At 47.0% G+C, this 11,960-nt stretch overlaps 1 protein-coding gene across 2 annotated transcripts; it reads right to left on the bottom strand.

Annotated features, from left to right (window-relative positions):
• Window positions 1-270: 270 nt before the first annotated feature.
• LOC138645654 (very long chain fatty acid elongase 4-like) lies at window positions 271-11,677 on the bottom strand. Of its 2 annotated transcripts, none has more exons than XM_069735099.1 (8): window positions 11,467-11,677; window positions 6,123-6,189; window positions 5,742-5,929; window positions 4,985-5,065; window positions 4,587-4,643; window positions 3,592-3,706; window positions 1,038-1,165; window positions 271-669 (listed from the first exon to the last, which is right to left on the bottom strand). In XM_069735099.1, the coding sequence occupies exons 2-8, from the start codon at window positions 6,178-6,180 to the stop codon at window positions 496-498; spliced, it is 801 nt and encodes a 266-aa protein (XP_069591200.1). In that variant the 5' UTR covers window positions 6,181-6,189; window positions 11,467-11,677; the 3' UTR covers window positions 271-495. The 2 variants fall into 2 exon arrangements, with proteins under 2 accessions (XP_069591200.1, XP_069591201.1); XM_069735100.1 differs by having other exon boundaries at window positions 6,076-6,189; window positions 11,467-11,673.
• Window positions 11,678-11,960: the final 283 nt, after the last annotated feature.

The raw sequence follows: 11,960 nt of genomic DNA on the forward strand, positions 1-11,960 counted from the left end.
TCAGCGCCGGCCCGTGGAGGAGAGACATGTCCTGTGCCCTCGGGTGGCCGTGCGCTTATAGAAGAGGCACATAGCTAAACTGTCACCATTATTACATGTAATGATGAATCACGAGTGTACAAATGGTTAATAATTGGATAGCAATAGCTGTATAATCCCCAGAGCCGGTGATCGGGCTCCGTCACTTGATCAATGCATTAAAATGACGGAGTCGCCATCAGTTGGAGCTTTTATGACATATCGAGCCTGTACGATACACACCACACGTGATACATAAAAAAAGCTTTTATTGATGTAGTGATATCCTCGGGGGCGGGGCCTCGGCTCCTCCCTGTCACATGATCTACATGGCACAGACTATCTGATATTTGCATATATCATCCTGTGAAGTGAGCAGTATGGCACCGAACCCTGGGTCATTGGAGGAGCTGGGGCCCCTGACAGTAAACTTTCTCCCAACACGTCTCCAGTCAGTAAATTGTGGCCCCTGAGGGCTCAGAGCTTCTTCTTGTGGGGGCCCTGGCGGAGGTAGGTCTGGTAGTAGAAGTTTAGGAAGAGGATGATGAGGGTGATGATGTAGGTGAAGACGGCCAAATTAAAGCCATCCGGGAACGGACAGTCTGTGAACAGGTTGTATCCGGAGTGAAGAGCGATGGCGGCAAACTGCGTCTACGGGGAAAAGACACGATCACGTCATTATACCGGTGTAACGGAACGTCGGGGGCGGCACGACGCGTAATATCGTAATGTGAGATCCAATAACCCATGTGATAATACACAACGTCATGTAATAAACTCAGCAATGACGTCACCGCAAATGTATCATGTATTATATCACAGGAGATCCAAAGTAACAATGTACCGATACATAATGGATCGTATTATAGATATTATTACGTCACATTCTCAGAAGTTACATCATCCCAATGTGATGTAATAAAGTACAATGTGTTTATAACCATGTGACCGAGGACGACACATAATGACAGGATGTATCACAGCGTCTCTGCGCCATTCCTGGCCAAGTCCTCCGTTACCAGCTGTAGTATCGTCAGGTGTCGCTTCCACCACAGATATTTCTGCAGCGACGGCCCCAGGACAGCGAGAGCGTAGTACAGGTACATGAAGGTGTGGACGAAGGAGTTCAGCATCCCGATAAAAAAGGCTGGGGAGACAAGAGAGGGAAATTACAGATAGAGGGGAAACCAGAGGTTTCCAGCCACTATATAGAAAGACACGTCTGCAGGTTTCTCTCAATATCTGACAGGAAATCAGAATAAACCTTTCCCGTTTTAGGACAATTAGGATTACCATAATTATTAATATTTACCAAATGACAGAATAATGAGAGAGAGACTTAATGCAAAGTCATATGTTTCCATCCATTTCATTAGTATTTGGTGCCATTGCCCTTACACTGAATGACTGGGGTTAGGCGTTTGGGATCTCCTTCCACAAGCTTCTCACTATAGTTGGTCGGAATTTGGTCCCATTCCTCCTGACAACACTGGTGTAACTGATCCAGGGTTGTAGGTCGCCTTGCTCGCACCGGCCTTTTCAGCTTTGCTCATACATTTCCATAGGATTGAGATCAGGGCTTTGTGATGGCCGCTCCAACACATTGACTTTGTTATCCTGAAGCCACTTTGTTACCATTTTGGCAGTATGCTTCGGGTCATTGTCCATTTGGAAGACCCATTTCCACCCAAGCTTTAACTTCCTGGCTGATGTCTTGAGATGTTTCTTCAGTATTGGCACATAATCTTCTTTTCTCATGATGCCATCTATTTTGTGAAATGCACCAGTCCCTCCTGCAGCAAAACAACCCCACAACATGATGCTGCCACCACTGTGTTTCACAGTGGGGATGGTGTTCTTAGGCTTCCAAGCTTCTTGCTTTTTTCTCCAAATGTAACGATGGTCATTATGCCCCAAAAAGTTCAGTTTTAGTTTCCTCTGACCACAGGACACATCTCCAAAAATTAAGATCTTTGTTTCTGTGTGCATTTGCAAACATTAATCTGGCTTTTTTATGATTCTTTTGGAGTAATGGCTTCTTCCTGGCAGAGTGGCCTTTCAGCCCATGTTGATACAGAACTCGTTTCACTGCGGATATTGACACAATCTTACCATCTTCCGCCATCATCTTCACAAAGTCTTTTGCTTTTGTCCTTGGGTTGATATGCACGTCAGACCACAGCACGTTCATCTCTGGGACACAGAACCCATCTCCTTCCTGAGCGGTATGATGGCTGGACATTCCCATCTTCTTTGTACTTGCGTATAATTGTTTGTGCAGATGAACGAGACACCTTCAGGTATCTTGAAATTCTTCCCAAGGATGAGCCAGACTTGTGCAAGTCCACAATTCTCTTCCTGATATCTTGGTTGATTTCTTGAGACTTTCCCATGATGCTACACAAAGAAGCAGTGTGTTTCAGGTGTGCATTAAAATACATCCACAGATGTGACTCAGATGTTGCCAAAAAACCATCAGATGCTTCCAAACGCACATTATCGTATGGACAGTCCAGAATTGTTTACACGCATAGTAATCTTAGTGGATGGAAACTTCTGACTTTGCAGTAAGTAATAACAATGCCTTACAACATTCCCTCTCTCTCATTATTCTGGCATTTGGCAAATATTAATAATTATGGTAATTCTGAATGACGTAAAGCGTGAAAGGTTTATTCTGATTTCATGTCAGATATTGAGAAAAAATGCAGATGTGTCTTTATATAGTGGATGGAAACTTCTGGTTTCAACTGTATATATATATATATATATATATATATATATATACACACACACATATACAGGGTCTTCTCACAAAATGAGAATATCATCAAAAAGTGAATTTATTTCAGTTCTTCAATGCAAAAAGAGAATCTTGTATATTCTATAGAGTCATTACACACACAGTGATCTATTTCATGTGTTTATTTCTGTTAATGTCGATGATTATGGCTTACAGCCAATGAAAACCCAAAAGTCATTATCTCAGTAAATTAGAATACTTTATAACACCAGCTGGAAAAATGATTGTAAAATTGGAAATGTTGGTCAATCCTTTCCAGGCTGCGGTTATCCCGGTTGCTTGTGCACCTTTTTCTACCACACTTTTTCCTTCCACTCCACTCTCCATTAATATCCTTGGATACAGCCCTCTGTGAACAGCGGCTTCTTTACCAGTGACCTTTTTGTGGCTTCCCCTCCTTGTGGAGTGTGACAAAGACACCTACTGGACATCTGTCAGGTCAGCAGTCTTCCCCATGATTGTGGAGCCACTGAAACAGACTAAGGACCTTTATAAACACTTAGGAGCCTTTACAGGTGTTTCTTGTTAATTATTCTAATTTACTGAGATAATGACTTTTGTGTTTTCATTGGCTGTAAGCCAAAATCATCAACATTAACAGAAATAATCACGTGAAATAGATCACTGTGTGTAATGACTCTATAGATTATAGGAGATTCACTTTTTGTATTGAAGAACTGAAAGAAATTCACTTTTTGCTGATATTCTCATTTTCTAAGAAGCCCCTGTATGGTGGCAGAAAAGTGCGAGATGCCGGGGTACACACTCACCCTGACCCCCGGCCACGTACTTCACCCCCGCCCACCAGTTGAAGATCATGGTGCCGTGGTGGTAAACGTGGAGGAACGAGATCTGACTGAACTTCTTTCTCATAATGAAGAAAATCTGTGGAAAGAAGATATGAGAGATAAAGCCGTAACGCTGAGATACAGCCCGTAACGCTGAGATACAGCCCGTAACGCTGAGATACAGCCCGTAATGCTGAGATACAGCCCGTAACGCTGAGATACAGCCCGTAATGCTGAGATACAGCCCGTAACGCTGAGATACAGCCCGTAATGCTGAGATACAGCCCGTAATGCTGAGATACAGCCCGTAACGCTGAGATACAGCCCGTAACGCTGAGATACAGCCCGTAATGCTGAGATACAGCCCGTAATGCTGAGATACAGCTCGTAATGCTGAGATACGGCCCGTAACGCTGAGATACAGCCCGTAACGCTGAGATACAGCCCGTAACGCTGAGATACAGCCCGTAATGCTGAGATACAGCCCGTAATGCTGAGATACAGCTCGTAATGCTGAGATACAGCCCGTAACGCTGAGATACAGCCCGTAACGCTGAGATACAGCCCGTAACGCTGAGATACACCAGGTGACTGATACACTGGACAATATAATTTACCTCCTCCAGACTCCACAGTTCTTCTTCTCCAGACCCATCTGCCCTTCTCAACTCCTCTGTACCCCTCCTCTTCCAGACTCGTATGTTAACCTCCTCCTCCTCCTTCAGAGCCCTCTGTCCTCCTCTAGACCCCTTTATCCTCTTCCACCAGATCCCTCTGTCCTCCTCCTAATCAAGACCTCTGTCGTCCTCTAAACTCCTGTCCTCCTCCTCCTCCAGACCTCTCTGTTCTCCTCTAAACTCCTTTCCTCCTCCTTAGACTCCCCTGTCCTCCTCGTCAAGACCCTTCTGTCCCCCACCAGCTTCCTCTTTTCCTTGTAAACCTCGACATGTCCAATCTTCTTCGGCCGCCGTCCTCACCGTGTCAAGAAGTTCAATCACTTTGGAGAAGTAGAACCACCAGCAGACCCTCGCCATCTATGAGACAGAAGCGTGGGAGAGACTCATCACCTGGAACACAGTACTGCGACCCAGCGGACCACTGACCAGCGGACCACTGACCAGCGGACCACTGACCAGCAGACCACTGACCAGCAGACCACTGACCAGCGGACCACTGACCAGCGGACCACTGACCAGCAGACCACTGACCAGCGGACCACTGACCAGCGGACCACTGACCAGCGGACCACTGACCAGCAGACCACTGACCAGCAGACCACTGACCAGCGGACCACTGACCAGCAGACCACTGACCAGCAGACCACTATCCAGCAGACCACCGCCATGAAACCACATACAACTTGTATTATACTCACCCGCAGGCCCAACTCACTGTTACTGTAGTCCACTGGCTGACAGAAGTAGCTGTACCCCGCCAGCACCGACGTCACCAGAAACTGAGGAGAAACACAAAGAACCAGGAAAAAAATCAGAAAATGTGCTGAAAACAAATATAAGATCATAGAGATCATGGCATGGGATGGGGGTCCGTGGAGGTCAGGGTGGAGTATAAAGACTGAACGGTATGGAGTGGGGGTCAGGGTGGAGTATATAGACTGCACGGTACAGGTTGGGGGGTCCGTGTAGGTCAGGGTGGAGTATATAGACTGCACGGTACGGGGTGGAGGGTTCGCGTAGATCAGGGTGGAATACATAGACCGCATGGTACAGGGTGGGGGGTCCGTGTAGATCAGGGTGGAATACATAGACCGCATGGTACAGGGTGAGGGGTCCGTGTAGATCAGGGTGCCGTATATAGACAGCACGGTACAGGGTGGAGGGTCTGTGTAGATCAGGGTGGAGTATATAGACCGCACGGTATGGGGTGGAGGGTCCGTGTAGGTCAGGGTGAAGTATATAGACTGCACGGTACAGGGTAGGGGGTCCATGTAGATCAGGGTGGAGTATATAGACCGCACGGTATGGGGGGTCCGTGTAGATCAGAGTGGAGTATATAGACCGCACGGTACGGGTGGGGGGTCCGTGTAGATCAGGGTGGAGTATATAGACCGCACGGTATGGGTGGGGGGTCCGTGTAGATCAGGGTGGAGTATATACGCAGCCTGGTCTCACCTCATAGAACATATAGGCTGACAGTCCCACCAGTGCCAGGTTATAGACCAGGAGGACAGAGCGCAGGGTGAAGGGTTCCCGTCCTTCCATTATTTGAGGGCCCAGGGCCACAAGAACAAGGTAGATGGCAAATATCAGGATAACAGGGACGGGCGAGTAGACGAGGAGCCAGGGGTCCGTGCGGCTGTCTGCAAATAACAGGAAAAAAAGAAATAATATCCACGTCAGGACCAGCAGACCACCACCCGCGACAGGGTGCCATCTGCGACTATTGGGCACCACCCTAGAGTGGATGGGGTCTATGACCACCCAAGAATAAGAGGAGATTCCAAACCTTGGAGCTCGTTGCCCTGCATTGGGAGGGGCTTGCTGGTTTTTTACCTCCATTCTCTAGGGCCCACAAGTAGAAATCTTGTGCTGCCTGCCATGTGGATCCCATGTTGCAGACCTGAAAGATGAAATATGTGAGGGTCACCGAGCACAGGAATCCCACCGATCACTACAATGGGGGAAAATCACATACGGTCACATTGATGCTGCAGCTGCGGTAACGGAGGGTGAGCGGTTAACGAGATCCAAATCATCTACCCCAACTGCGACATTCTATCCATCGAGTGCAAATACGCAATGGATTCCCCGAGTGTAAACACGCAACAGATCCACCGAGTGTAAACACGCAACAGATTCACCAAATTTAAACACGCAACGTATCCACCCAGTGTAAACACGCAACGGATCCACCCATTGTAAACATGCAACACATCCACCGAATGTAAACATGCAACGTATCCACCCAGTGTAAACACGCAACGTATCCACCCAGTGTAAACATGCAACGTATCCACCCAGTGTAAACACGCAACGTATCCACCCAGTGTAAACATGCAACGTATCCACCCAGTGTAAACATGCAACGTATCCACCCAGTGTAAACATACTACAGATCCACCGAGTGTAAACACGCAATGGATCTAGTGTAAACACGCAACACATCCACCGAGTGTAAACATGCAACGGATCCACCAAATGTTAACACACAGATCCTCTGAATGTAAACACGCAATGTATCCACCCAGTGTAAACATGCTACGGATCCACCGAGTGTAAACACGCAATGGATCCAGTGTAGAAACACACAACATATCCACCGAATGTAAACACGCAACGTATCCACCGAGTGTAAACACGCAACAGATCATCTGAATGTAATCCACCTAATGTAAACATGCTATGGATCCACTGAGTGTAAACACGCAATGGATCCAGTGTAAACACGCAACACATCCACCGAGTATAAACACGCAACGTATCCACCGAGCTTAAACAAACAAAGGATCCACCGAATGTAAACACGCAATGGATCAACCCAGAGTAAACACGCAACGTATCCACCAAATGTAAACACGCAACGTATCCATCGAGTGTAAACACGCAACGTATTCCACCGAGTGTAAACAAGCAACGTACCAACAGAGTGTAAACACGCAACTCATCGAGTGTACACACATTGTTTCCAGGTATACTACAGATCAATAGTTTAGGGTCACTTAGAAATGTCCTTATTTTTTATAGAAAAGCACAGTTTTTTCCAATGAAGCTAACATTAGATGATTCAGAAATACGCTCTGTATTGTTAATGTGGTAAATGACTATTCTACCTGCAGACGTCTGGTTTGTAATGCAATATCTTCATCTTCAGATGTATAGATGCCCATTTCCAACAACCATCACTCCAGTGCTCTTATGGTACTTTGTGTTTACTAACTGTGTAAGAAGGCTAATGGATGGTTAGAATACCTTTGAAAACCCTTGTACAAGTATGTCAGCACAGCTGAAAACAGTTTGGCTGATTAGAGAACCTATAAACCTGACCTTCCTTTGAGCTAGTTGAGAGTCTGGAGCATTACATTTGTTGGTTCCATTAAACTCTCAAAATGGCCAGAAAAAAATAACTTTCATGTGAAACTCGACAGTCTATTCTTGTTCTTAGAAATGAAGGTGATTCCATGCGAGAAATCGCCAAGAAACTGAAGATTTCCTACAACGGTGTGTACTACTCCCTTCAGAGGAGAGCACAAACAGGCTCTAACCAGAGTAGAAAGAGAAGTGTGAGGCCGCGCTGCACAACTGAGCAACAAGACAAGTACATTAGAGTCTGTAGTGTGAGAAATCGACGCCTCACAGGTCCTCAACTGGCAGCTTCATTAAATAGTAGACGCAAAACACCAGTGTCAACGTCTACAGTGAAGAGGCGACTCCGGGATGCTGGCCTTCAGGGCAGAGCGGCAAAGAAAAAGCCATATCTGAGACTGGCTAATAAAAGGAAAAGATTAATATGGGCAAAAGAGCACAGACACTGGACAGGGGAATAATAATAATTATATTTATATAGCGCCAACATATTCCGCAGCGCTTTACAAATTATAGAGGGGACTTGTACAGACAATAGACATTACAGCATAACAGAAATACAGTTCAATACAGATACCAGGAGGAGTGAGGGCCCTGCTGCTCGCAAGCTACAAACTATGAGGAAAAGGGGAGACACGAGAGGGGGATGGTAACAAATGCTATAGTTATTCGGACCAGCCATAGTGTAAGGCTCAGGTGTTCATGTAAAGCTGCATGAACCAGTTAACTGCCTAAGTATGTAGCAGTACAGACACAGAAAGCTAATAACTGTATAAAGTGAATGAGAACATGATGGAGGAACCTGATTCTATATATATATATTTTTTTATGATAGGCCACACAGGGATCGTTAGGTTAATGTGTTGAGGCGGTAGGCCAATCTGAACAAATGAGTTTTTAGGGTACGCTTAAAACTGTGGGGATTGGGGATTAATAGTATTAACCTAGGTAGTGCATTCCAAAGAATCGGCGCAGCACGTGTAAAGTCTTGGAGACGGGAGTGGGAGGTTCTGATTATTGAGGATGCTAACCTGAGGTCATTAGCGGAGCGGAGGGCACGGGTAGGGTGGTAGACTGAGACCAGGGAGGAGATGTAGGGTGGTGCTGAGCCATGGAGGGCACAGGTAGGGTGGTAGGCTGAGACCAGGGAGGAGATGTAGGGTGGTGCTGAGCCATGGAGGGCACGGGTAGGGTGGTAGACTGAGACCAGAGAGGAGATGTAGGGTGGTGCTGAGCCATGGAGGGCACGGGTAGGGTGGTAGGCTGAGACCAGGGAGGAGATGTAGGGTGGTGCTGAGCCATGGAGGGCACGGGTAGGGTGGTAGGCTGAGACCAGAGAGGAGATATAGGGTGGTGCTGAGCCATGGAGGGCACGGGTAGGGTGGTAGGCTGAGACCAGGGAGGAGATGTAGGGTGGTGCTGAGCCATGGAGTGCACGGGTAGGGTGGTAGACTGAGACCAGAGAGGAGATATAGGGTGGTGCTGAGCCATGGAGTGCTTTGTGGATGAGGGTAGTAGTTTTGTACTGGATTCTGGAGTGGATGGGTAACCAGTGTAATGACTGGCACAAGGTAGAGGCATCGGTGTAACGGTTGGTGAGGAATATGATCCTGGCTGCAGCATTCAGGACAGATTGGAGCGGGGAAAGTTTGGTAAGAGGGAGGCCGATTAGTAGAGAGTTACAATAGTCCAGACGAGAATGAATAAGTGAAACAGTCAGAGTTTTTGCAGAGTCGAAAGTAAGAAAAGGGCGAATTCTAGAAATGTTTTTGAGATGCAGGTAAGAAGAGCGAGCCAGTGATCGGATGTGGGGGGTGAATGAAAGGTCAGAATCAAGGATGACCCCAAGGCAGCGGGCATGTTGCTTTGGAGTAATGGTGGAACCGCACACGGAGATGGCAATGTCAGGCAAAGGTAGGTTAGTAGAGGGAGAGAACACGAGGAGTTCAGTTTTTGACAGGTTTAGTTTCAGATAGAGGGAGGACATGATGTTAGAGACAGCGGTAAGACAATCACTGGTGTTTTCTAAAAAGGTCGGTGTGATATCGGGAGAAGAAGTGTATAATTGGGTGTCGTCAGCATAGAGATGGTACTGGAAACCAAATCTACTGATTATTTGTCCAATAGGGGCAGTATACAACGAGAAGAGGAGGGGGCCTAGGACTGATCCTTGAGGAACCCCAACAGTAAGGGGAAGGTGAGAGGAGGAGGAACCAGCAAAACATACAGTGAAGGATCGGTCAGAGAGATAGGAGGAGAACCAGGAGAGAACGGTGTCCTTGAGGCCGATGGAGCGGAGCATAGTGAGGAGGAGCTGATGATCCACAGTATCGAATGCTGCGGAGAGATCCAAGAGAATTAGCATGGAGTAGTGACCATTAGATTTAGCTGTTAGTAGGTCATTAGAGACTTTAGTGAGGGCAGTTTCAGTAGAGTGTAAAGAGCGGAAGCCAGATTGAAGAGGGTCGAGAAGAGAGTTATCTGAGAGATAGCGGGTAAGACGGGAGTGGACCAGGCGCTCGAGGAGTTTAGAGATGAAGGGAAGAATAGATACAGGTCTATAGTTAGCGGCACAGTTTTGGTCGAGGGATGGTTGATGGAAAAAAGTGTTATGGACAGACAAATTCAAGTTTGAGGTGTTTGGATCACACAGAACATTTGTGAGACGCAGAACAACTGAAAAGAAGCTGGAAGAGTGTGACGCCATCTGTCAAGCATGGTGGAGGTAATGTGATGGTCTGGGGCTGCTTTAGTGCTTGTAAAGTGGGAGATTTGTACAAGGTAAGAGGGATATTGAATAAGGAAGGCTATCACTCCATTTTTCAGCGCCATGCCCTACCCTGTGGACAGCGCTTGGTTGGAGCCAATTTCATCCTACAACAGAACAATGACCCAAAGCCACCTCCAAATTATACAAGAACTATTTAGGGAAGAAGCCGGCAGCTGGTATCTATCTGTAATGGAGCGGCCAGCGCAGTCACCAGATCTCAGCCCCATTGAGCTGTTGCGGGAGCAGCTTGACCGTACGGTGCAAAAAGTGTCCATCAACCAAACCAACTTGTGGAGGGGCTTCTGGAAGCATGGGGGGGGAAATGTCTTCAGATGACCTCCGCAAATTACCTGCTAGAATGCCAGAGGTCTGCAATGCTGGAACTGCTGCAAAGGAGCATTCTGTGAGGATAGCAAAGTTTGAAGGAGAAAATTATTGTTTCAAAGAAAATTTTTTCTTTCGACCCTCGTCAACGTCTGGACTAGATTTTACATTCATTTGGCAACTGATTGGATTAATAAAAGTATGAGTTATCATGGAAAACACAGAATTGTCCGGGCGACCCTAAACATTGGAACCATAGTGTACATCTTCCATATCTCTTAAATCTCCATACTATAGGCGACCGCAGCCTTCTCCGGTACACCAGGAGAGGTTCGCTCACCGGCATGATATTATTTCCGTGAGTGACAATCCTTCTGGTTTATCTTCTGAAGTAAATGGAGATTGTTGTGTGGCGAGACCGAGGAGGAGGAGGGAGCGAGCGCTGCGCAGCCCTAGATCCACACGTCCGTCCGGAGCTGAGCGCACCATTCCTTGTGCTGAGTTATGATTGTATGATTATCTGCAAACAATCATTACCATTACAATAAATGTCTGCTTTACTGCAGCTGCCTGACGCTGTGTATCCGGACCCCACCACATCCCGTGGGATAAAATAAAGCACAACAGCAGCTGATAACAGAGAATAACAGACTTCATTCATTTCCACAGGAAGTTTCAGACATTTTCTAAGTACAAGGCTTGGTTGTCCTCCGCTCTCACCTGTGCAGGCCTCTCCGCCGACGGTGCCTCCTCCTCGCCCTCTGGGCCCAGCAGTGTCACCCTGGACTCTCACAATGTAATCCCTGACACAGCAGAGGGCGGGAAACCGCAAATAACTCCCTCCCCCACTATAAGGCCAAGATTACCCTGTATACAGCTCAGCCACATCCTGACACACAGACATTACCCTACTGAGCCTGGGGCAACAAGCACTGCTCCCAGAATGCACCACAAGACTGAGGAAACAAGGAGTGCTGGGAGATTTCACCTCAATGAGTGCAGCTCTGGGGTATAATACAGGAGGTAACTCAGGATCAGTAATCTATGTACACAGTGACTGCACCAGCAGAATAGTGAGTGCAGCTCTGGGGTATAATACAGGAGGTAACTCAGGATCAGTAATGTAATGTATGTACACAGTGACTGCACCAGCAGAATAGTGAGTGCAGCTCTGGAGTATAATACAGGAGGTAACTCAGGATCAGTAATCTATG

The sequence above is a fragment of the Ranitomeya imitator genome, chromosome 7 (assembly GCF_032444005.1).
Source record: "Ranitomeya imitator isolate aRanImi1 chromosome 7, aRanImi1.pri, whole genome shotgun sequence".
NCBI classification, from domain to species: domain Eukaryota; kingdom Metazoa; phylum Chordata; class Amphibia; order Anura; family Dendrobatidae; genus Ranitomeya; species Ranitomeya imitator.